The sequence below is a fragment of the Lynx rufus genome, unplaced genomic scaffold (assembly GCF_022079265.1).
Source record: "Lynx rufus isolate CCGP_SWC_20201006 ecotype Redwood Valley unplaced genomic scaffold, mLynRuf1.p SCAF_4, whole genome shotgun sequence".
Classification (NCBI taxonomy): Eukaryota; Metazoa; Chordata; class Mammalia; order Carnivora; family Felidae; genus Lynx; species Lynx rufus.
Window position 1 is genome coordinate 78463494 of NW_025814856.1, and position 25757 is coordinate 78489250.

The 25757-nt window shown below is 42.4% G+C and overlaps 1 protein-coding gene and 2 long non-coding RNA genes across 15 annotated transcripts in view; 2 read left to right on the forward strand and 1 right to left on the reverse strand.

The window, feature by feature from the left end:
• The window catches only part of LOC124524501 (uncharacterized), a 305188-nt gene that overhangs the window by 125440 nt on the left and 153991 nt on the right, over window positions 1-25757 (forward strand). For 7 of the 11 annotated variants that reach the window (XR_006965260.1, XR_006965258.1, XR_006965256.1 and 4 more), the window contains 2 exons: window positions 4251-4374; window positions 23472-23663. The exons of 2 other annotated variants lie outside the window; for them this stretch is intronic. This is a non-coding gene — a long non-coding RNA (uncharacterized LOC124524501). The remainder of the gene's footprint in view (window positions 1-4250; window positions 4375-23471; window positions 23664-25757) is intronic. 2 more of the 11 variants (XR_006965252.1, XR_006965254.1) reach the window with 1 other exon arrangement.
• PIK3CG (phosphatidylinositol-4,5-bisphosphate 3-kinase catalytic subunit gamma) overlaps window positions 1-25757 on the reverse strand; it is a 33373-nt gene that overhangs the window by 6165 nt on the left and 1451 nt on the right. For all 3 annotated transcript variants that reach the window (XM_047096803.1, XM_047096802.1, XM_047096804.1), the window contains exons 2-10: window positions 22939-24945; window positions 19239-19304; window positions 18908-19133; window positions 17034-17137; window positions 12875-13021; window positions 11235-11325; window positions 9852-9982; window positions 8751-8862; window positions 7128-7285 (exon numbers count right to left, since the gene is read on the reverse strand). In XM_047096803.1, coding sequence (XP_046952759.1) covers window positions 7128-7285; window positions 8751-8862; window positions 9852-9982; window positions 11235-11325; window positions 12875-13021; window positions 17034-17137; window positions 18908-19133; window positions 19239-19304; window positions 22939-24933 — 3030 coding nt within the window. In that variant the 5' untranslated portion in view covers window positions 24934-24945. The remainder of the gene's footprint in view (window positions 1-7127; window positions 7286-8750; window positions 8863-9851; window positions 9983-11234; window positions 11326-12874; window positions 13022-17033; window positions 17138-18907; window positions 19134-19238; window positions 19305-22938; window positions 24946-25757) is intronic.
• On the forward strand, window positions 9060-19031 carry LOC124524503 (uncharacterized). The gene is made up of 3 exons (XR_006965263.1): window positions 9060-9098; window positions 9285-9496; window positions 18836-19031. It is a non-coding gene; the product is annotated as an uncharacterized LOC124524503 (long non-coding RNA).

A 25757-nucleotide genomic window follows, 5' to 3' on the forward strand; every position in this document is an offset into this window, starting at 1 on the left:
CGAGCTCATAAGGCAGGAGGAAGCACTTTCCGAGAAATCTGAAAGAAGAGTGTGTCTGACGCTTGGCTGTGTGTTTGCTGAGTTTGAATTAGGAGTCTTATCCCTAAGGACCTCTTAAGAATGATTCTCAGACTAGTTCTGTCTAGCAGGGAAAGGGCGGTATTTCCCTCTTCTCAGACACTTGGTATTGCCCTCTTCTCAGATACTTGGAAGCTCATTAGAAACCTAAAGGTTACAATTAGGTCGTTCTGCTTTAGTCACATATTCTAAATGGATTGTATGTAGGGGTGTGTGTGTGTGTGTGTGTGTGTGTGTGTGTATGCGCATGCACGCACTAGCCTGTTCTGAAAAAGACTGAGGGTGGATTACCTGGATACGCAAAAGTCAAAATAACATTAATTAGAATTGGGTAGAAAAAGGAAAGGAATGACAAAGGAAAAGATCACAGTGGATTTCCAACAGAGACCAGTTTAACGCTATACATCACAAATGCTATTTACTTGCTATGGGTGGTCTTCAAATATATCTGTAGCCAAAAGGAAAATCAAATCCATTATTTAACCAATGCTCAGAAGAGTTTTTTAAAAATGTTAGGAGAAACACAGCTTTTCTAGAGATTATGACCTGATAGAGATTTCACAAGAGGATCTCTATAAAGAGTACACTTTTGGTAACATGGTGAGTAACCCCCTCGGTAATATTCTTCAGGTAGACAAAACACTTCTCTAAAAGAAACTAAACACTGAAAGAAGATACCAGTTGGAAGCTTATTCTCCATAAATGTTTAAAAGTCACAGGGGTCTAATATCTTAGACACTGAGTGACCCTGCATGCTGGTAGATTAACACATCAGTCCAATTCAAGGCCATCTTTCAAGTCTGCGTCTGGGGCAGGTACCTCACCAGGGGATTCAAACGCCTACAAATGGCTGATGCTGGACCCTTCTCTGACAGTATCTTCCAATGGATAGTACAGTACTGAGCATCTTCAGGCCTGGCTAGAAGGCTGAGCTTGACCTTGTTAGTGGTCCTGGGTGTAGGTCCTGAGAGTGAATCCTTTATCAATTCAGTGTATTGTGGGCAGTTTGACAGATAAACTTGTCATCTCCCTGTTGACCTATAGTAGGCCTCTATTACAGTCATTTGTGGTTAACCAATTGAGCTCTAAATGACTTCTTTGCTTTGCTCTCTAACCCCCCTAATCCAGCCCTTGCACTGCTTCAAATGGAATGCAGATCTCCTTTCTTGACCCAAACTCCAGGACACATTCACATCAATACCTGTGTTCCAACCATACCAAACAACTGTACTTTTTGTTCTTAAATACTGATACTAAATACGCACTTCATGCCCTTGCTAATGTTATTCTTTCTGCTTGGGTGTTCCTCCCCTCCCTGTATCTGCCTAACAAATGGAACTGATCTTATCCAGGGCTGATGAGAACCCTTCACTGGCCGTCCCTTTCCATCCCCCAGGGCAGGATTGCTCCCCCTGCAAACCACTTTTGCAATCCTTAGAACAAAGCTGTGTGTGTGTGTGTGTGTGTGTGTGTGTGTGTGTGTGTGTGTGTCTTCTGCAGTGTGTCAGGGCTGTGCTCCTGGCCACCTGTGCCCAGAACAGAGTCTGGAACACTGTTGGGCATCTGCAAACACACGATGAAAGAATGCTAAGATTCAATGCTTTAAAATCAGGATGAATCTGTGAACAAGTCATATTGGAAGGCTATTCAACTGTAAAGACATCTTGCCTTGCTACAGCAGGACTTGGGCCTTCTCTGGGCCTGGCACAGGCCTGAAATGTAGCGGGTAGTTAAGAAGTGTGTGTTGAAATGGTATGCTATCTTGGATATGGAAGAACAGGGCCTGGGGACTATAACAGGATGGAGCAGGAGGCTGAGAAAGCCCAGCCTGGAAGGTTACAAGTATAGATAGCTACTGGTGTAGACCAGTGCAGGGTTACCACACAAGGGCAGTCAGAGAATAGGGATGGGAAATAATGGGGAGGGGACCACAGTCCTCAGAAGTGGTCAGATGGTCAGGTCCCTGTGGCCCGGAGGTCCCTGTGGCTGGGGTGAAGGAGAGTACTTGCATTTCCAACAAGGCAAGTGGCAGGAGGGAGCAGGACCCCAGTCCTAGAGGTGGATTAACTGAGGCAGAAGTAGTTAAAAGACTCTGGGATCCAAGATGAGAGCAAGATGGCAGCAGAGATAGACTTTGAATAAAGGTTTCCTAACAGCCCAGGTCAGGACACTGCATGGAGACTGGGCACAGGGCTGAGCCTGCAGGTGAAGGCTCCAGGGTACGCCCTAGGGTGGGGACAGCTCCGCCAGCGGTGGGCACCAGGCAGGGCCTGATAAAGCTGCACCCAAGACTAAAATAACACAACGAATAGGTCCCAGACTACTCTCCTATAAAATGTTTCTTAAGAGTGACATCTAGGGGCAAATGCCTTCCTTTTAAGTATGCTCATCAAGCCGCCTGTTTTATGTCGATGCACCTGTGAAGGTGTTATTGGGCTCCCCTGGTTTCTTCAGCTGTATTGAACATACATTTGCTTAGTGCCTACTGTGTCCAAAGAACATCTTCAAAATACTTGTTTATATACTAGGCCAAGTTGTTCACACTCCTTGGAAACTGTTCCATATTGAAAGTACACTATAGGTATATACTGTGTGTCCTGTTCTCTTGGCATGAGCTACTAATCCAATCGGGGAAAAACATGTATATTTATATTGTTAAGGAACTCTCCACAAAAATGTAAACAGGCACCATGTGACACTTACATTTTTGTATAATTAAAAAAAATTTTTTGTAACACTTACTTATTTTTGAGACAGAGAGAGACAGAGCGTGAGTGGGGGAAGGGCAGAGAGAGAGGGAGACACAGAATCTGAAGCAGGTTCCAGGCTCTGAGCCGTCAGCACAGAGCCTGACGCAGGGTTCAAACCCACAAGCTGTGAGATCATGACCTGAGCCAAAGTTGGATGCCCAGCCAACTGAGCCACCCACCCAGGCGCCCCACATTTTTGTATAATTTAATAAAATGTTAGATTTCATGGGCGCCTGGGTGACTCATTTGGTTAAGAGTCTGACTCCTTGATTTTGGCTCAGGTAGTGATCTCATCATTGTGAGATTGAGCCCCATGTCAGGCTCTGCACTGCGTGGAGCCTGCTTAAGTTTCTCTCTCTCTTTCTCTCTGCCTCTCTCCAGCTAGCACACATTCTCTCTCTCAAAACAAATAAACATTTAAAAAAAACACATCAGATTTCATAACTAGGATTACTTCCTCTTCTGATGTGTAGATATTTAACCTGTATCTTGAAGGCTTATTAACATATGTGTGGCAGGAGCTTGTCAATCTATGCCTGAGTTGATATTTCATAAACTCACAGAATACAATGTATTATGGAGAAGGAGGAAATCCAAGGAGGTCGCCTGGCCTCATCCAGCCACTAACCAATTCCAGACTGTCCCCCTCCCCCCCCAACCTTCTCTCCTCCACTCAGCAAATAACCACTGAGCGCTCACTAGGTCTCAGGTCCCTGATGAGGGAGTCCGGTCAGGGGTGGTCCTGCTGCACAGACTCATACATATAATGATATGCTGTCATAGGTGCTGTGAAGGCAACATGCAGGGGCTGAGGCAAAGGATAACTCGAGGGACCTCATTGGGGGTCTGCTCTGAGGAATGACATTGAGGCTGAGATCTGAGGGTGTTCCAGGGAGAAGGCAGGAATGGGGAGGATGTGGAGGAAAACCACTGTGACCTTGACCAAATGAGAGACTGTGGGGAGAGCCTTATAGGGAATGCTTAGTTAGATTTTATTCAAAGTGAGGTGAGAAGCCACTGAACAGTTTATAGGGAGTCACACTGTATCTGTAAAGTTCCGTCTTTAACCAAATTCTGGTTAATTTATAACCTTGTATAATACCAAATAATAGAATGAAGGAAAAACACTAAAATGTTGACAGTGTTATTTCTGGAAGGCGGGATAATGGGTTCTTAATATCCTTCTGATATTTTAAATATTTTGTTGGCTTTTTAAAAAGAAACACTTACTACTTTTAAAATTAGAAACGAAGCCCCCACATTCCTATATAAAAATAAAGGGGAAGGCAAATTTCACTTGCTAATGATATAAATGTATTTGCATGTAATCTATGTTCTAAAACCGTTTAGTGACATTTAAAGCAAAGTGGTTCTAAAATAAATTATTGGGGTAAAATATTGTTTTCTCTTTTCACTCTTCAGTAAGGGAGAGAGTTTTCAAAAGAGAATGTATTTATCAATATCGTCACCACTGAAATGTACATGTTTAGCACCTGGTGTATAGGACCGTGCTCCGCAGGCTAACAGATATTCCTGGACTCAAGTAGTAAGTACGCCTTGGTTTTATGTCTTTTTGTCCGATTACAGCTTGCTCCCGAAGTCTGCCCTATTCTAGAAACAATTTATTAATATGGTCCGGGGCTAAACTGAGTAGTTTGGAAAAAAGAAAGGGGTGGGATAAAACAGTGCCTTCCTCTTTCATTTTCTGGCCTTCTATCCACCAGCCAAGAGCTAGATATATTTTTAAATCTTTGTGGGGAAGGCTCACCTCACCCTTAACAAAAAGTGGGTCAGCTTTTATCCACCCTCCCTAACAGGTTATTTAAATGTGCTGCATGCATTAAATAACCTTCCCATTCAAAATTAGCGGTTCACTGGAAATGAGGACACCTTTGATTCAAAATGTAAATATATACAACATTTCCCAGCCTACCTAAAAGTGGCAGTTTTAGTATACAAGATCCTGCGTTGCTATTTAGAGGGTTTAGAGATGTACTCCCAGAGCCTGAAGGATGTCATCTCAAAAAGGGAACATAAAACTAAAAAACAGAAAAACATCCGGAAGGCTTAGTAGTGTGTTTAAAAAAAAAAAAATTGTCACAAGGTCTGAGTCAAATGACGAAAAACCTGCTGCTCATCTTTATCAAGCTGGAAACTTTAGAAAGCCTGTGTCTGTATAATTGTACACATAGATGTATATATGTCCACTGTTTTTCCTGTTGTCCGGTGGGGGGGTGGGGGCAGACAAGGGCGCAGGTTGGGGGATGGGGGCAAGCAGGCAGAGCTTGGACCCCCGCGTGCTCTTTAACCAGAACAATGCTACTACTTTCTTGTGTTTCATATGTTGCCGTTGGACTTGAGATCTCATTTCTAAGAGGGCTTCTCAACTTAAAAGTTTTCAAAGTTGGAAGACCCTTTGTGATGTATGTGACATCGGAAGCTACTGTGTATTAAATTTTTGCTGTGGTCTAGGCACTGGGGGAAGCATTCTACACATTTCATTCAAATAATCCCTTTAAAAATCCCTTAAAAAAAAAGAGGTTTTAGTGATTTTAAGAAAGCAGCTTTGGTCACAGGGATGGAGAACTGGTCCCAGACCAAGAGGTTGGCACAAAGGCGCCTTGCAAAGGTTTCATGCTTGGAGTGGAAGCTGCCTGGGGCCGGGAGCAACCTCTCCTTGGCCTCCCACATCCCAAATCTTTTCATTAAAGAATATTTTGAAACTTAACAACAAAGAAGATTACAGGAAGAAGTGCTGCTGGGATTTTTAGGGGTGGCACGGGTGCTCTGGGTGGTCATTCTGGGGAGCGATGCTGACAAAAAGGAAGAGAAGGCACAGAAAGCAGGAGAGCCTGCCAGCGAGGGCGGATGCCTTTGCGCCTGCCTCTCCTGGTGGCAGGATTGCCGCTGTGCTTGAAGCTAGGTAGATGAACCCCCTCCTCTGCAGGAGAATTGAGTGTCCCCCACTTCTTTAAATGGTAAAATTCTTCCAGGTTATTATTATTATTTTTGGAACCATTTTTCTGTTCCAGGAAGTTGTCAACATATGTGATTTTTAACTTTAAAGAAAAACAGGACTGAAATGTGTCAAATCCCTGGAAATAGTCTGAAACCCAGTTGAGTTTACCCAGAAACACACACTAAAAAATCCTAAGACCATCTGGCCCCAAAGATCTCAGTTTCTCTGACAAGCCTCCTAGAACTGTGGGGGCTGGGGGACGGGTAAGTCCTGTAATCAAATCGAAATCAGCCGGGAGAACAAACAAGAACAGGCAGGTTTCAAAACAATACATACATCCTAGTTCCTGTTCCACGCAATTTCAAGGCCCAGGCCATGTCCCAAGGATAACAGGGAACTCAAGAAGAGACTCTGAAAAAAGGCTTGTTCCTGACCTAATTGCAAGCCACACTGGGTTTAAGACAGGCCTAAAGTGGGGAGGGCGGGGGGCGGGGGCACTCTTTAAAGGTGACCCAAGGCGCCTGTGCATATAAAGGAATCCCTCTTTGCCTCTACTGATCTGTTTTGTGTCTGTGTGGGCTATAAATAGGTATTTTATGTAGTCATTACGTAGTAATTTCGAGGTCTGTTCCTTCACAGTTATTAAATTTGCAAGCGTGAAAATTTTACTCCTTGCGTTTTTGAAATATTTGATAGTCAAAAGTGGATGGAGACCAGGAAGGAGTGACAAAGAAAGCAGGATGTGAACACTTCCAGGGAGATGGGGTGACCCATGCAGGAGCTTGTTTACAGGTGAGCAGGACAGGCCTGAGCTTTTCTGTACAACCCGCAGTGGAGTTGACAGGATCAAGTGAGGGAAGAGACTGTCCTTCACCGAAAGGGGACTACATACAGTGGTGCGGCCAGAATTCCCTCTGTAGTAACCTGATAAACGCACACCTGCAGCAAAAATCAGAAGCTCACAATTGTTTGAGAGTCCTGAAAAAATACATGTGGAATTTGGATCTTCCAGACAGTCTTGAATTGATAAATATTCAAAGGCTAAACCTGCTTACCAGACGCTCCTCCTGAAAGCCCCTTTTGGGCACAGTGCCATCCTGGCATTCTCTATTTGCTCTCTATTTGATTACGGAATGCTCTCTCTCGCTTCCTGGTTGGTTTTAGATGGGAAACCACGTTTTGTACTCAGGGATGGAATGGAGGGAACAGAGGGGAGGGAGGGTAGTCAGAAGCAGAGAAGCCTTAACGTGGAGTGAGGGGGAAGGCTGCTGTGCTCTGAAGGCACTATCTGATTGGTACTCTGGGAGGAGGCAGAGGCAATGAAGAGGGAGGCCAGTTACCTGAAATTTCTGGAAGTGCAGGCTTGTCTTCTTTCCAGAAGTTCCCATCACAAACAGGAAGTCTGGGGTTAGCACAAATGGCACTCTCTCTTTATTGATGCCCAGAAAACTTTTGTAATTCCCAAGAATGTGTCCAAAGTCAATATGAAATAGATTTCCTTAAGAGAAGAAAATGTCTGACATCATTACGCGGGCATAAGCACTTGTAACAACACTCTGGTTTGTTTATTTCCTGAGATATTTTTTAAGTTGCCTGAAAATGAGCTATCTTGGGCGAGAGAGCTATTTTTACACTGTTTTATCAGCTTGTGATATTTTTTGGCTTAGCAGGTGTGTATGGTAGTAACCACAAAGCACTCTTTGAACCAAGTGTGTTTTTGATATCCTTCTGGTGTTCTTCAGATGACAGCCAAATGCCATTAAAAAAAATTCTCGTCTCGTCTGAGAATTATTCTTAGAAATAGAAGTCAGAACTCTCTGGCTAATCTGTCATCATTTTGCCCGAGACTCTCTTATGCCCTTTATATGACTCAGGATAGACTGATGGTTTGCTCTGCTTGGTGGGGGTGGGGGATAGGGGGTGGGGGAAGGCATTCACCTTTTCCTTTTGAGTAGCACCATAGAAATACATCACTGTGAATCTCGTTTGACTCAGTTTCTACCACTGTCGCTGTTGCTACCATGATTACCATCATCTCTTCTTTAGATACCCTGTATCATACGTATGGTCCATAAATATGTGATGTCTTTTGATTCTCACAGAGAGTAAGAAGTTTACCTCAATATGGTGCTTTTTTCTGGATCCTACTTTTAAACTGGTCCAAATTTCTTAGAGATACTTTTCATGGCACGGCAGCCAATACTGACCATGGTCAGAGTGGTCAGTGAACTCGTGACATGAGGTAGGTTAGGAAGGCAGAGCATCTCAGATTTAAGGATGTCTGGGAGTTCTTTTTGTTGCTTCCGTGTAACATCTGACAGTATCGATCACACCCTCCTTCACCAGCTTCTGGGATATGCCCCTACTTATCTTTCTAGCTAATCGCTTTTCCTTCTTAGGTCTCATTTCTGGTATCTTCTTCCTCTCTGGGGTGATCGCAACATCTATGTTCCTACATAGTAATGACTTCTAGATGTGTACTCCAACCTTAAACTCTTTAAATATTACTCTCTGCTGAGGGATAGGGGACATGGGGAGTTAGTACCAGTTCAGTGGGGCCAGTGTTTAAGTTGGGGAAGATGAGAAAGTTTTGGGGGATGATGGTGATGGTTGCACAGTAATGTGAATGTATTAAAAAATTTTTTTAATGTTTATTTTTGAAAGAGAGAGAGAACACACACACACACACACACATGCATGAGTGGGGAAAGGGCAGAGAGAGGGAGACAGAAGATTCAAAGCAGGTTCCAGGCTGAGAGCCCAATGTGGGGCTTGAATCCACACAACTGTGAGATCATGAGCCGACACCTGTCACTTAACAGACTGAGCCACCCAGGGGCCCCACAGGATGAATGTGTTTAATGCCACTTAACTACACACTTAAAACTGGTTGATATGGTTGGTAAATTTTATGTCCTGTATGTTTTGCCACTGTAAAAACAAATTATAATAAATAAACTCACCTGTCTCTGTGATCATAATATTGTCGTTGTGCCTGTCGCCTATTCCAAGAACAAAGGTAGCCACACAGTAGCCAGCACAGGAATAAACAAATCTCTCCACTGCTGCCTGAAACTAATTAGACACATCTGAACATTAGTTGTGTTCTAGCTACAAAGAGCAGTGTGGATCTATTATAAACGACTTCCAAAAAGGTACTATTCTGGGAACCAGTTTCAAGTTCATGGCACCTGATTTCATTAACATCCTATCTGCTACATGCCAACTTTCTCCTTGCTCTCCTTACATTCTAGGTGAAGATTCAGTGACTCACAATAGCACATGGAGGAAACGAGAGTCAAAGAGCAATGGTAATTTAATCAAAGGGTTCATTTCCTCTCCATGCCATCGTTTGCCAATGCTACAGAGCCTATAATAATTTCTCCTTCAGTGGAGAACATATGTTTTGCTTGTGACCACTTCATGTATGCATGGGTTCACAAATCCACACATATAACAGACTAATAAATGCTGCTAATTATATTTCCTACCCAAAGGGCTGCTAACCATGCAAATGAGAAGTGGTAATCCTGTACCGCAGAACTTGAAACGGCAGCCAAACAGCCAGCCTAACCATGCAGCTTGTGAAGGATTCAGCATGTGTACTTCGCAAGGATGGTGAAACTGATGTTTTCAGGATCTCTAATTTACCATTCAGAGTGCAGAGGTACATCAGAAATTACTTTGGAGGATATGTGGCATCTCCCAGGTAGGAAAGGACCTATCCACGGTAACTAGATTTTTCTGCCGAACATCAAAAGGAGGTGGTCGTAAAAAATGCCCACCAAGTTATTTCATAGAACCAAATTTTATGCAAAGCATGCCTGATAGTCAAAGGACAAACAAATGCTCACTGGCATTCTGAACTGAGAGCTTCCGTCTTACACAGATATGCTGTGTCACACGGGAAGGCACTTAAAACCCCCACGGCCTCACAAGTAAAGTATTTTGCCAAACCTCAGGAGGCACGACATCGGTAGATCCTTTGAAAATGCAAACCCATTATTGCTACATGAATGACAGCTCATAAGGAGCCTTCAGAGTGGGGAAAAGCTGGAGCTCACCTTTTCTTCAATAGGGCATTTCTCTTTGAGCCAGTGATTCAGGACTTCATCTTTAAACGCGCCCGTGTTGCCCACGGTGCTTTGCTGAATTTTGGCAATTGTCGTGGCCTCTTTCACGATCTCGATCATTCCTATGAGAAGATGCACAGAGGCTGATGGACACTGGGGCCTGGGGTCTGACCCAGAGGAGGAATGGCTGGGTCTCTGTTGACAGGAGGGCAGAGGGCTTTTCAACCAGGCGGCTATTTCCCTGGTTTGGTTTTCTTAGGAGAGAGAGAAAGAAAAGGAGGAGGATGCAGAAGTTTTGTGGGACATGCTTTCAGTCCCTGAATGAAAAGAGGAAAGGTTGGCTTTCAAAGGCAATAAGTAAAAGCACTTATGTGCTGAGCATATGTGCTTGGCAAACGGTGCCTTTTCCTTTTTTAATCACAGGGTCAAATGGAAGTGGTTTTGTACAGTTCTCGGATTGGAAACTTGAATAAAAATATGTCTGCTTGAAACAAAAATGTTAAATGTCTGTAAAAGCACCTAAGAGTAGAGTATGTAATAGTTTCAATAATGTGAATTCTAAGATATTAAAATAAGTGACAGATCTTTGTGTCTATTTTTAAACGTTATTTGTGAGAGAGAGGTTTTATGTGCAGTGAAACGAGTTACAGTTTAGAGGTGGAGAAGTAAAGAGGAGGGAACAAGTTCTTATGAAAATCATTTCCATGTATAGTCACAGGGATTTAAATCACACATTCATGTATTTTCAACAGATCCATATTAAATCAAGAGTCACATTCACCAACCTTGGAACATTTTCTTCCTTTTCTATTTGGATTATGATTGTAATTTTTCACTTATTAAATGCCTACGCTAAAGGACTTATGATCCCTTATTTTATTTTTCAATATTTTTTTATTTGAGAGAGAGGGAGAGTGTGTGTGCACAAGTGGGGTAGGGACGGGGGGGTGAAGAGAGAGAAAGAGAGAGAGAGAGGGAGAGAATCTTAAGCAGGCTCCACACTCAGCTCAGAGCCCCCATGTGGGGCTCGATCCCATGACCCTGGGATCATGACCTGGCTGAAATCAAAAGTCAGATGCTCAGCTTAGGGGGGTGCCTGGGTGGCTCAGTCAGTTGAGCATCCAACTTCAACTCAGGTCATGATCTTTCGGTTTGTGGGTTTGAGCCCTGCGTTGGGCTCTGTGCTGACAGCTCAGAGCCTGGAGCCTGCTTTGGATTCTGTGTCTCCCATTCTCTCTACCCCCCCCCTCCGCTTATTCTCTGTCTCTCTCTGTTTCTGTCTCTCTCAAAAATAACTGGACATTTTAAAAAAAGGACTTACGATCTTTTAGAACGAGCTGAGTGGTATATTCATCTCCTGAGGTAATCACATACCTATTTTGTCACCAGTTGAAATGCAACCATATGGCAGGAGGCACAGATCCAGAGATTCAGTCTCCCAAATGGATTCCATGATTCGTAGAATCTAGACATCAAACACAAAACCGTTTCCATTACATTGGTTTAATAATTTTTCTTCTCCCTTAAAAAAACAACATGTATTTTGTGTCTGGTAACACAAAATATATGTCAGCATAAAATCTGTAAGTCACAACTATATTTATCAACCTGGTGCTCTAAAGTTCCCCTTCCCTGGGAGCCTGTTAATTTTGGTCCCTGAGATGGACCCTGGGGAAGAGGATATGTGGAGTTCGTGTGGGGAGAGGTTGCAGTGGTGTTTCAGCATTCAAATGTTCCACTCCACTTATGTATATTTTACCATCACAACAAAGTGTTCTCCCCTACCATTCTTAGAAATTTTTATCCATAAGGCACTCTGGGGCTAAACCAAGGCAACACTAGCACTGATGAGAATGCTTGCTAATTTACCAAGTGCTGTTTTGTGTTAATCTTTTGCATTTACCCTATAACATGAATATGATTAATATTCCCATTCTGCACATGAAGAGACTAATGCTTCAAGACCTCACCTAACTTGCCCTCACCTGCCAAGCAGTGTGCCTCAGCAGGGAAACAAGTACATAAAGGGCAAGTGCAAAGTTCCCCTCAAAAGGAGAGGAACACAGTGATGCTTTGTGTTTCTGAAGAGTTTGTCTGCCAAGAATCAGAAGATTCTATGGATTTATTTGAAAGGCAGCAAACCTTCAAAAGGTTTGAAGGATTTCTTTTTCTTTCTTTCAATACTTCCGGGACAATACACATAGTATTCTTGAAAAGAGAGCAAGAGGTATTATTGTTTCCATATTAGAAACAAGTACAAGCAGAAACACACAGAGAGAATTGAAAACATGACCAATTTTTTAATAGGCTACATTTAAATCAATGAGGTTTGCCTATTTTAAATAAACCACATTAAATATTAGGAATTGTGTTACTCTACAACAGTGGACTATGGAGAAGATTACTTTCCAGGTTTGCAAAGCTAAAGTTGATCCAGAAATGTTAGAAAATATGCAAAATGATTAACATTGATTACTGTCCACCTTCTGGTCTAGTAACTTATTCATGCTTGTTACTTAACTGCACGATTTCTTCAGTCACTTATGTGTCATTCTTCTGTCTCCTTCCTATCAAATCATTTACTTGAGTTTGTGGATGTGGATGTAGATCAAAGTGAAGTATATAAAGAGAGCACTTGTGGGTACACAGATATGTCTATAAATATGAATAAAGTGGATGCCAGGGGGGTACATACGTCTATATTTTATGTTACTACACTAGGAATGGGATGTATAAAAGAGAGGTTAGGTGAGGGAGACATATCTGGCTATATGGGAAAGTTGGATATGCTTCTTCTCAGGAATAGACAGCATTGGGATGCTCACTAGATCACATATCTAATGGCCCTCAGCCATGTTTCCCCAGTGCCAACTCTCTGTTACAAAATCTTCTATCATTGTATATGGACAAAATAGGAGAATGGGAATAAAATCAGTAGCAGGCATTTTTTAGATCAAATACAGAATTCTTTTTTCAGGTAATTGAACAAAAAAAATTCCTTAATGGTAGCATACCTGTAAAATCAGCATGTCTTGGCGCAGATCATCACCATGTTTAAAGATAATGCCAATCGTTTCATTTGATAGGGCTGTAGGGTCGGCACATTTAAACTCAAGCCATAGGGGCTTTTTCTTGGAGGCCATCACTTTACATTTTTCAATCTGTAAGGAAATAGTCACATGTTTCCTACATATAATGAACACATATCGTGGACGTGTAAATCCTCTTGCAAAATGTTATTATAAACAACCAGTACAAAGTCCTAGTTGGAAGAGAAGATATTTGCAAATACCTATCAGATAAAGGATTAGTATCTAAAATCTATAAAGAATTTATCAAACTCAACATCCCAAAAACAAGGAATCCAGTGAAGAAATGGGCAGAAGACGTGAACAGACACTTTACCAAAGACGACATCCAGATGGCTAACAGACACATGAAAAGATGCTCAACATCACTCATCATTAGGGAAATGCAAATCAAAACCACAATGAGATACCACCTCACGCCCCTGTCAGAATGGCTAAAATGAGCAACTCAAGAAACAACAGATGTTGGCAAGGATGTGGAGAAAGGGAAACACTTTGCATTGTTGATAGGAATGGAAACTGGTATAGCCACTCTGGAAAATAGGATGAATTTCCTCAAAAAACTAAAAATAGAGCTACCCTACGACCCAGCAATTACACTATTAGGTATTTATCCAAGGGATAAAAAATTGCTGATTTGTAGGGGCACGTGCACCCCAATGTTTGTAGCAGCACTGTTGACTATAGCCACAGTATGGAAAGAGCCATTGACTTTCGAGTGGATAAAGAAGATGTGGGATTTATATATAATGGAATATTACTTGGTAATCAAAAAGAATGAAATCTTGCCATTTGCCACAATGTGGATGGAACTAGAATGCATTATGCTAAGGGAAAGAAGTCAGAGAAAGACAAATATCATATGATTTCACTCATATGTGGAATTTAAGAAACACAACGGATGAACATAGGAGAAGGGAAGGAAAAATAAGATAAAAACAGAGAGGGAGGGAAGCCGCAAGAGACTCTTAAATACGGAGAATAAACAGGGTTGCTGGAGGGGAGGTGGGTGGGGGGATGCACTAAATGGGTGATGGGCGTTAAGGAGGGCACTTGTTGGGATGAGCACAGGGTGTTATATGTAAGTGATGAATCACTAAATTCTATTCCTGAAACCATTATTACACATATATTAATTAACTTGGATTTAAATTGAAAAAACAAAAAACAAAGTCCTAGTTGGAAGATGATGTTCAATGATTTGGGTAAAAATACAGAAAGCGTTCTTACCAAATCTGCAAATGTTATAGGAGAGCAAGTTATAACACTTAAAAGCAAGGATTCTCAAACTGTATTCCGAGGAACCCTATGAGTCTGTGGAGGTGTTCAAGAGGCAATGACAGATCCTGTCCTCTGCATGCCTCACTCCTACAAGGCTCTGGTACTCCCATGTGCCCATTACTACAGAGCAACTATGCTGTTTATCTAAGCTCAACATACCCTAGGAAATGAAACATAAAGAAAACTATACCAAGGCTGATCCTAATCAAATTGCTGAAGACCATGGTACCAAAAAGAAAATCTTAAAAGTAGCCTGGGGAAGAAAGACACATACAGAAATCAGAGGTAAGAATGAAAGGAAACTTACAGAAAATATGCAAGCCCAAAGAAAAAGCTGCTGAAAGGGAGGAAAAAAATCCAACCTAGAATTCTATATTCAGGGAAAACATCTTTCAAAAATGAAGGTGGAATAAAGAGGTTTTCAGACAAACAAAAGCTGGAAGAATTTCTTGCCAGAAGACTTGCACTATAAGAAATTTTTAAGGCTGAAGGAAAATGATGCCAGATGGAAACACAAACCTTTACAAAGAAATAAAGAGTCCCAAAATGTGGTAAATGTGTGGGTAAATATATATATCTATATCTATCTATCTATCTATCTATATGACATATTTATATAGATATATATATTTATATTATATATATACATTTACATATGTAAGTTTAATCTATTAAGTCTGCTAAATCTATTTTTAACTATTTAAGGCAATAATAATAATTATTATTGGGTTTATAACATATGTAGGAGGTAAAAGCATGACAAAAATAGCATAAAGGTCGGGAAGAAGTTAATGGAAGTATACTGTTGTAAGATTCTTACGCACACGTGAAGTGGTGTATTATCTGAGTGTAACCAAGAGCATGAGGTAACAGATATTTAGTATATGTGCTGCCGAAGCGAGCACTAGGTAACAGATATTTAGATCAATGAAGTGAACTAGAGAATCTAGATATGGACCCACACATATACGGGCAGTTGATATTTGACAAAAGCGCTGAGGTATTTCAACAGATGGTGCCAGGAAAGTTGGATATTCAATACCAAAAAAACCACACCTGATCTTTACTTTCCATCATACCCAAAAATTAACTCCAAGCTGGATCAAAGACTGAAATGTAAGAGTGAAAACTATGAAACTTCCAGGAAAAAATATTTGTCACATTGAATTAGGCAGTCTTTCTCAACATTGGCACTGTTGACATTTTGGGCTAGATTATTCATTGTTGTTGGGGGGCTGTCCTGTGCAATGTAGGATGTTTAGCAGCATCCCTGGTCTCTACTCACTAGATTCCAGTAGAATTTTCCCAGTTGTAACAGTAAAAAATACCTCTAGACATTACCAAATGTTCCCTGGTGTGTGTGTGTGTGTGTGTGTGTGTGTGTGTGTGTGTGTGTGTTGGGGGTGTCTCCCCAGGTTGAGTATTATTGGATTAGGCAAATGTTTATTTAAAAAAATTTTTTTAATGTTTATTTATTTTTGAGACAGAGAAAGAGAGAGACAGAGTGTGAGTGGGGGAAGGGCAGAGAGAGAGAGGGAGACACAGAATCTGAAGCAGGCTCCAGGCTCTGAGCTGTCAGCACAGAGCCCGACATGGGGCTTGAACCCATGAGCTGTGAGATCATCTGAGCAAAGTTGGACGCCCAACCGACTGAACCACCTAGGCGCCCCACAAATGTTTCTTAGGATACACAAAAGCAAACTATACAAAAGGTGATGAATTGGACTTAATAAAAATTTAAAAACCCTTCTGCTCTCTGAAATATACTACTAAGAAAATGAAAAGGTAAGCCACAGACTGGAATTTGTAAAATGTATACCTGATAAAGGATTTGTATCTAGAATATATAAACAACTCAAAAACAAGAAGGCAACCCATATTAAACATGAATGAAAGATGTGAACAGAAACTTCTCAATAGAAGATGGAAAATAAGCACATGAGAAGATACTCAACATCATTACAGAAATGCAACATTGAGATGCCACTTCACCATTGGAATGGCTAAAATTAAAAAGATTGGTGATAATTAGTATTGGCAAAGATGTGGAACAGTGGGAACTCATGTACATTGATGGTGGGAATATACAATGTTACACACTTTGGAAAAACAGTTCAGCAGTATCTTATAAAATTAAACACACATGTACCATGACTCAACTATCTCACTGTTAAATATTTACTCAAAAGGTGAATGGAAAATAAAGCATAGTATATCCACACAGGGGACTACTACTCAGTCATAAAAAGGAACAGATGGCACACACAGCAATGTGGATGGATCTTAAAAGCACCGTGCTAAGTAAAAGGATCCAGATACAAAAACTACATACTGTATGATTCCACTTGATGAAATTCTAGAAAATGACATGACAGAAGCAGATCAGTTGTTCAGGATAGGGGATGGAAGGAGGAAAGGACTGCCTCTGCAAGGGAACATGAAAGAACCTTCCCTATAACGTCTCTATGGAAGTGTTCTGTATCCTGGTTATAATGGCAGTGGTTATGTGATTGCACACGTTTGTCAAAACTCATTGCACTGCCCACTTAAAACAAACAAAATTTATTATATGTAAATGATTCCTTAAGAAAGCTGATTTAAAACAAAATGGATGGGAGACTGCCTGGTTTTGAGGCTTTGAGGAGCTAGTGGTTAGAGAAAGGCTTGACAGAAGCCCGTCCAGGGACTTTCCAGCTTCTCTGTCTCTACAGAAACATTAGCTTTTACCCACAAGGCCCTGTGAAGCGTGCACAGACAGTTACAAGACATAAAGACCACTTGGGGACATCGAGGTGATACCTACCACTAGTGCTCCGGCCTTCAGTCCAGGATCATATGGGACTCTAAAGCTTTTTGGGAGATTCGAATTCTGCAGGTTTTCAAGTTTTTGCTTAAGTTGTGAAATAACTGTAATTGTCAGAAGTGCACAAAGTTACATGAGTTCAAATAATCACCGACATTATCTATAGCATTTCCTGAGGCCACGTCTATTCATAACATTCTACACATTTGGTCTGGTGTGGAGTGGGAGCAAAGGGTGTAGGTTTCTGTCTTTGAGGAACTAACCATAAGACGTGGTGAGATAAGTCAGGTTTACTGTGAGCAATACAACCATGTACACAATACTACAGCAGTGGATAGAAGCATGCGAGTAAAGATATGGGAGGCCAAGACAATCAGGTAGGGAAGGATATCTTGAAGGTAATGCTAAGGAATATATACTGTTGTTCTCTTCCCAAGATGTGAAACTTTGAACTGCCATTTGGTTTGGGGAACAGACGTTCAAAGACCATATTAAATGCAATTCAGTTAGGGTTGTATAAATTCTTTTCAAAAGAAGAAGTCAGGTTATGTGGAGACAGTGTGATAGCCTCAAACTCAAGAGTTCTTTAGAATTCTAAATTCTAAGACAAAATATATAGGTTAAAAATTTCTTCCTGGATAACATACTAGAGGCCGGTACAAGTGTTTCCCTTTCTTACTTACAATGAAAATAAAAGTAAGATGATTATGACCACGATTATTTTTTTGGAGAGAACATTATTGGTGTATTGGAAAAGAATTCAAGGGGAAAAGTGGAAATTCAGAATATTCAAAATACTAGCTGACTATGTTAGTATATGTGTCCATTATGAGCCATAGTGCTGGGTCTATGTATATAAAAATGAATAAAAAATATCCCCTAGTTTCAAGGCTCATGCAGTTTACCAGACCAGAAAGATGTGTCAATGACTATATTTTAATATAGTATCAACCCAAGCCTAGGGGAATACAGAGAAAGAGTGATTAATTTTCCTAGGGGCAGGGACAGGATTTATTAGGGATAAGATCATATTGGAAATGACATCAGAGAGGAGGTATATATGTCTGTGTATAATTATGCTGATCTCTATATAAATATATATAAAAAATAGAAGTACACTGACATATATAAATATATATACACAAATTTAAAAAGCTTCTCAATAATTCATTTCTTTTTTTAAAATTTTTTTAATGTTTACTTATTTTCTGAGAGAGAGTGAGACAGAGTGTGAGTGGGGGAGGGGCAGAGAGAGAGGGAGACACAGAATCTGAAGCAGGCTCCAGGCTCTGAGCTGTCAGCACAGAGCCCGACATGGGCCTCAAACTCACGAACTGTGATGTGAGATCATGACCTGAGCTGAAGTTGGACACTTAACCAACTGAGCCACCCTGGCACCCCAATTCATTTCTTTAAAAGACTGAAAATTTGAAAATTATACACATATATTGAAAGGAAGGAAAAAAGTAAATATTTGCAAATAACTAATCTTCGTGTGCGTGCAACTGTTCTGTTTTTTTTGGTTTGCTTTTGTTTTTGTTTTTTTAGTTTCAAGTTTTTAATTGAGATTCCAGTGAGTTAGCATACAGTATAATATTAGTTTCAGGCCTGCAATTGTTCTTAAATATATACCTTACATCTGCATGCTTTTTAAATTTTTCAAAGAGTTCAACATCTATTATAAATTCATCATTAGCATATATCCATAGTTTTAAAAAATACGAACTTGTAAAAGGAGGACTTTAAATTTGCTTACTCCACAAAGATGGAAGATTGAAAAATGTGTTCTTGGCTTCCTTTAGGAAGGTACAGCCCACCTCCCTGAAGGAAGGAGAATCGCAGGGATAATGGCATTGGAAATAGAGGCACCATACCTTGGGAACTGACATCATACTTTTCAGCAGAGAGCGATTTAATATCAAGGGTGACCTTCTGTAGCATCTCGATCACTTGCACTTGGTCGGTGAAGTCATGCAGCATGGCTGTGCCACAGCCCCTCAGGTAGGCTTCTAGGATCACTGCAAACCTCTGCTGGTAGTGTCTGGACTGTGCTATCTCGCTTCTCAAAAACCAAAACAAGAAGTGACCAATTCTTTTGTTCTGAAGGTGGGAACAAGAAGGGTGAACAGTTGTGACTAATGCTCTATCAGTCAGTTCTCACTAACTTTTAAAAGGTCACACTATTCTCAAAGTGGAAGTACTTACTCGTAAGCCACGCTTCAGCAGAAATCTGGCGAGGGCGCTGTCATGATAGGGTTCAAATTTCACAGCCTAAAGGAAGAACACAGGGGCATTTGTAGGACTGCATTTCTGTGTTGGTTAATCAGGGTAAAAAGGAAATGGAAGAAAAGCGCTCTGCCTTACTGGGTCTTTTGTGGCTAGGCTGATGACAATCTTACCAGTCACTTCACTCAACCCTTTCTTTTTGAGGACACTTTGGGTCAGAGTGAGCCACTTGCTTAGGGACTGGGATTAGAAACCAGAACTCTTGACTCCAGTTATATTCTTTTGCTACCGTCAAAGGTTAGGCTTTGGCTCCCATTAAGGGCTTACTTGACTTATTGGAAGGATAGAGGGGAAATATGGGGATGACTGTAACACATCCTTAAAAGAGGAATGTAAAAGAGGTTGTTGGAAAGAAAACGCACAGTGGAGACGCAACATATAACAAGAAAAATATGTTAGAGGTGAAGATCGTAAAAATTCTATAGCTTCCCTTCAGCTCAAGATGTGTGTTTCGCATCTCGCTGGCAGGTCACCACGCTACCTCATGGGCTCTTACTCCAAGTAAACAGCAGGCCTGGATCTACCCACACAGAGTGATCACTACCCTCTGCCATGCGGCAGTGTATACAGAGAGTTTTTTCTGAAAAGTCTCTGATTTTATGTGCTTCCTAGGGTTTGTAGTTTTTGTATCACTTGGCTGTTATAGAGGTATTGACCTGCATGGCAGACAGCTCTATGACTGAAGAAAATCACCAATAAAATATAAAAAAATAATTTAGAATGGTGGGTATAGGAACATTTGTTATACCATTCTTAGTATTTACAGTAAGTCTGCAATAGTTCACAATTTTATGGCAAGACTAACAAATATAGTTTAAATTGTTAACAGATGTGTAGATAGATTTATAGGCTGATATCGTGTGTGTGCATAAAGAGTCTTAAAATGAAATATCTCAGTATTTTCTTTACAGATAGAAATGGTCTACCTTTTTTTTCCCCCCAAGGAACAAGAGAAATTCCCATTCCACTTTATCTTTTAGGGCCTGTGTGGTTCTTGGTACAATTTCCAGTTCTTACTCTGGTTTTCCAGTTTGGAAATGATCAATATTGACATGCTTCCAAAGATGCTTTTCTTTTCTTAAAAAAAAAATTTTTTTTTAATGTTTATTCATTCTTGGGGGAGAGAGAGAGAGAGACAGAGTGGTGAGCAGGAGAGGGGCAGAGAGAGAGAGGCAGACACAGAATCTGAAGCAGGCTCCAGGTTCTGAGCTGTCAGCACAGAGCCCAATGTGGGGCTTGAACCCACGATTATGAGATCATGACCTGAGCCAAAGTTGGACGCTCAACTGACTGAGCCACCCAGGCACTCCTCAAAGATGCTTTTCATGGCTGTGGGCCGGTAGGTGCCTGTAGCTGCCGTTAAGGTCTGAATTCTGAGAATGTGGTTTATTTGGCCACTGGTACAGACTTCAGAATTGTTTTTCTAAGTTTCCAGTTCAAACGTGAGTCGTTTCAACCTTATTCGTGTTTCACTTCTGTAAACACAATGCAGATCTCAACTAGGAGACCATTTTAATCAGGAATGAGTCATTCAGCCGTATCTGAAAATGTCTCAAATAGTTTTACAAATGACTACTCTTTTTCAAATTTATGACCACAAATTCAATGTTAATATTACTTATTGACCTCTTTCATTTAAAACATTTCCAAGAAGAACACGATTCATTTTCCAATTCTGCAAAATTTACTTGTGAAAATGACAATGAAAAATAATTCATTAGTGAATTAATTTTCATTCATTTTCATTTGTCTTATGTCACTATCTGAACTAGTGGGCAGAGAAAACTATTAGATACATTTAACAGAGGAAGGCAAAGGTCAAGTGTAATGTTTCAAGTATCTGCTTAATGAGAAGGCAAAGATTCAGAGTTAAAGTTGAGAATATTCAAAATGCTCAGAAAACTCCAGGGCCTTCCTCTAACTGCAAATAATGATTACAGAGTTTAGTGTCTAACACTAAGAGTGGCTAATCCTCAAGAGCTCAGTTCAGGGGTGCCTAGGTGGCCCAGTGAGTTAAGCATCCGACTTTGGCTCAGGTCATGACCTCATGGTTCGTGAGTTTGAGCCCCGCATCAGGCTCTGTGCTGACAGCTCGGAGCCTGGAGCCTGCTTCTGATTCTGTGTGTGTGTCTCTGTCCCTCCCATGCTCATGCTCTGTCTGTCTCCCGCTCAAAAATAAATAAGCATTTAAAAAAATTAAAAAATAAATAAAGAGATCAGGTCAAACATCACTTACTCAGAACTGTCCCTGGTTTCCTCAATCTAAATTAAGTATCTCCAGGACCCCTGCCTATTTTGTCATAATACCCTGCAGATCTCCCCCAGAGCACTTGCACAATTTGTTATGAAATATCTGTTTGTATGTGTATGCATTTAATGCATTTAATGTCAGTCTTCCCCACGACATCACAAGCTATAGGGGGACAGAGACAGGCTCTGTTGTGATCACTGATCTCTCTAGTATCCAGAAGTGCACAGTACATGTTGTTGAATTAATGGAGGGACATGTCTGCACTCTAAAATAGCATTCTGTTCCAATTCCTTTACTTCCTCTTCCTTGTTAAACAGGACAATACGGTCTCAGAAGTGCTCTGGTGTGCAGAACTGTGCCTCCTTTTTTCTTCAACTTCCTAGGTAAACCTTAGGCAAATCACTTAGTCCTTCTGGACTACTTGGAAAGGTGTGAGAACAGGAGTGGAAATCCTATACCAGACCTGTCTGAAGAGAGGGGCTTTTGAGGTCCCACCCAGATAGATGTTATTCTATGAATTATGATAAGCATGATCAAAGAGGGTGAGCTTTTCTCTCTGGGACACACTATCCTGACCCCGGATTTTTTTTTTTTTTTAATGTTTATTTTTGAGAGAGAGACAGAGAGTGTGTGTGAGAGAGCAGAGGAGGAACAGAGAGAGAGGGAGACACAGAATCCAAAGCAGGCTCCTGGCTCCAAGCTGTCAGCAGAGAGCCAGACACAGGGCTTAAACTCACGAACCCCGAGATCATGACCTGAGCCAAATTCAGACGCTTAACCAATTGATACACCCAGGTACCCCCCTCACCCTGGAATGATGCAGGAAATTGGAGGCAGAGAAAAGAGCAGGGCCTGGAGGCAATCTGCCTGGGTTTGATTTCTGGTCTGATTTTTTAAAAGTATGTGACCTTGAGCACATTACTTAGACTCTCTAAGCCTTGGTTTCCATATATATATAATGCAAATGTTAATTTGACCTCCATCATAGTTGTTTGGAGAGTTCAGTGTGATAATACACGAAACGCATGCAAATCACTTGCAGCCTCAGAGCCTTGGTACAAGGGAGCATTCCACTAATCGCATCTGTCACTAATATAGTAAATGAGAACAAGCTACTCCTATAGGGCCAGTTTTCCTAAAAAGCAAAATACTATGTCCTCAAAATGATTGTTGGCAATGCCTCAAAGACAGTAAAAAAAGTAAATGGAACAGTTTACTACTGTTTGAAGTGGCTTCATCAGATCTCCATTGACTGACTGTGACGCTATATGGGCAAAGGGCATTTGGTGACAACTGAATGGGGTGCCTGTGCACATGCAAATAAACTCTTTGAGAAGAGTGCTCCCTTGAGAACACCAGAATCCCTACCTGGACCAGCTGTAGGAGGTAATGCAGAACATCATCGTCCTCCAAGCTCTCCAGTTTCTGCACTGCAATGGCTCTTACATTTTCATCCGAAAAGTTGCAGTCCAGGAGTTGCATTGTTAACCCCACATCCAAAGCACTTTGATCCCAGACCTCCCGTCTGGCTAACAATTGGTACGTTTTGGCTACAATTTCTTGCTGTCCCCATTTTACGGAGCTAAACAGCTTAGGATATGCCTTTGGATGCTTAAGGCTTTCATATCTAAAATGCCAGAGCAATTCTTTGTCCTCTGCTGTGAGAGGGTTAAGTGGATCAGTGGCTATGATTGCTTCCAGTTGCTTCCGAAGCTGGTTGGGCATTTCTGCTCGAACACGGTCCCCTTCGGGGTCAGGGGTGGGGCGATGCTTAGGCAAGGCTATTGGGTGACAGTAATTGTCCAGGAGAATGGAGATGGACATTGAGTTCTCCTTGTCTGGGTTCGTCGCAGATGTGAGCTTGTCGGCATTGAAGCTCCCTTGGTCTTCTCCCTTTCCAGATATCTGCCACATGTGGAGCACATACTCCCCGTGGCGCAGGAGGAATCGGTGGTCTATCAGCAGCAGGTTCACGTAATAGAGGAGCTGAGTTTTGCCTTTAGACTCGGAACTGGGAGTCTCTGCAGAGGTCTTGCCAGCCAGCACCGGAGCTTTGCTGCAGTAGATCTGGAGGTTGAGTAGAGCCCCTCTGGGTAAGTCTTTTATTTTGATACTGAACTCGAGCCACACATTCCAGAGCACCTCCTCTGTGAAGGGTTTGGGGCTGGTTCTCCTTTGGCAAAGGACTTGCTGCCCATGCTGGATGTTTGCCTCCACAAAAACCGTGAGGTCAGCATTCCGGGGCAGGACGGGGATATCAATGCCTCTGATTTTGACCCTGAACTTCCGGTCACAGTCCCACAGGGACACGGTGAACACACTCTCGTGGTCCTTCCCGTGGATGGTCAGCTGCTCATGGTAGCCAGTGACTCCCGTGCAGTCATCCACCAGTGGCCACTCTTCTTTCCTCACCTCGTCCAGGGCTGGGTCTGGAGGCGTGTCAAGCACCAGGTGAATCTCTTCTCCATTCTTGAGGCATTGCCTCACCCACTGAAAGTTTTTGATGGGCGTTTCGCCCACTAGGTACTCATCCCGGCCGCAGACGCGCAGCACAAAATCCTGTTCGCTCTGGCTTTCGGGGATATCCATCAGAGACTTCTTCTTGGCCATCTTGGTGAAGAAGCTCTGGAGGATGGCGCCTGGGGTGTCATCGGCCGAGACCTTGATGGTCTGGCTGGTGGTGCTGCGGTGAATGACGATGAAGATGCAGTTGTTGGTGATCTTCTTCAACAGATACTCCGGGAGGGGCTTCGATGTCACCCACGGGTGCATGGCGTAGAGCTTAGGGTCGCGGCCGGCCACCTCGACCATGCGCGGGGTGACCAGGCGGCGGCGCGTGAACTCGAGCTCGTTATCGTGCACGTTGCTGACGTCGGTGACGTCGTAGCCGATCAGGGCGGTGAGCTGCCGCTGGAAGGCCAGCGTCTCGTCCGAGGGCGCGCGCCGCTGCACCACGTGGATCTGGCCCGGGCTCCTGTGCAGCACCTGCCAGTAGCGCAGGCAGTCCAGGGTCTGCACCACCTGGTACTTGTCGTAGATCTCGTACCACTGGCCCTTCTTCTGGTAGAGCAGGAGGAAGTGGTCCGGGCCGAGCCGGCGGTAGAAGTCGGTCGCCACGCTAGTCTCCAGCGCGCGCAGCCACACCTGGGCCTTCATCTGCTCCACGTTGCCGTGGCCGGCCACGTGCAGCAGCGCCGTCTCGGGGGTCTTGCTGTTGCGCTGGCTGGTGGGCAGCACGAACTCGATGGGGATGAGCTCCATGGAGGACAGGCTGGCCGTGGTGCTGCGCGGCTTCATCCTCCGGCGCCGGCGGCGGTTGTCCTCTCTCAGAACCACGGGCTGTTCATAGTTGTCCAGCTCCATGCCCTGCGCGACCTGGGAGTGGAGACACAGAGGGCTTGGTCACGGGGCAGGCACTTTCTGTAAACACTCTTCGACAAGGTGGCAGAAGGAGAAGGTAGAGGAAGGCAGTGATGTGCGCCCGAAGATACAGGGGTTTTGGAAGTGGGGCCCAGGAATGCTGGTCGCACCACTTAGTATCAGGGTGACTTGAGCTAGTTAGAGAATCTCTGCGCCTGTTTCCCACCTGTAAGATGGGTTTAGTGATACCTCAGAGGGTGGAGGTGAGGATTAAAAAAGGTAATATGCTTGTTTGGCATGGGCAATAGGTACATGGGGGTTCATCAATCAGGTACCTTATGTTTGAAACTTTAAGCAGAGAGAGAGAGAGAGAGAGATGTGAAGCACTCATCCATCACAGTCCCTGACACTTTATAATGGCTCAAGGTGGTAAGCGTTGTTCTTAAGCATACTGAAATGGATAGATGAATAAAATCATCCAGTTAAATGATCAAGTTCTAATTTTCAAGGTGCAGCGTGAGATGCTGAAACCCCACACTATGACAACACGCCCTCAACCTGTTTCATCTTTGTTCATTCTTACACTTCTCTCTGGGACCGAGATACCTCGCCCAACCACGCTTCACATTCTCGACTTTCAAACTGTCTGGATCAGGTATCTCCTCCCTAGTCAACTTCCTGTCTGTCTTTTTCTTTTCTTTCTTTCTTTCTTTCTTTTTTTTCTTTCTAGTTAAGAAAGGTAGTAATTTCATTGATAATATTCAAAAACATCAGAATTGGTGAAGTCGCAAGCAAGAACTTTTGCAGATACTTGAATTTTTGAATCA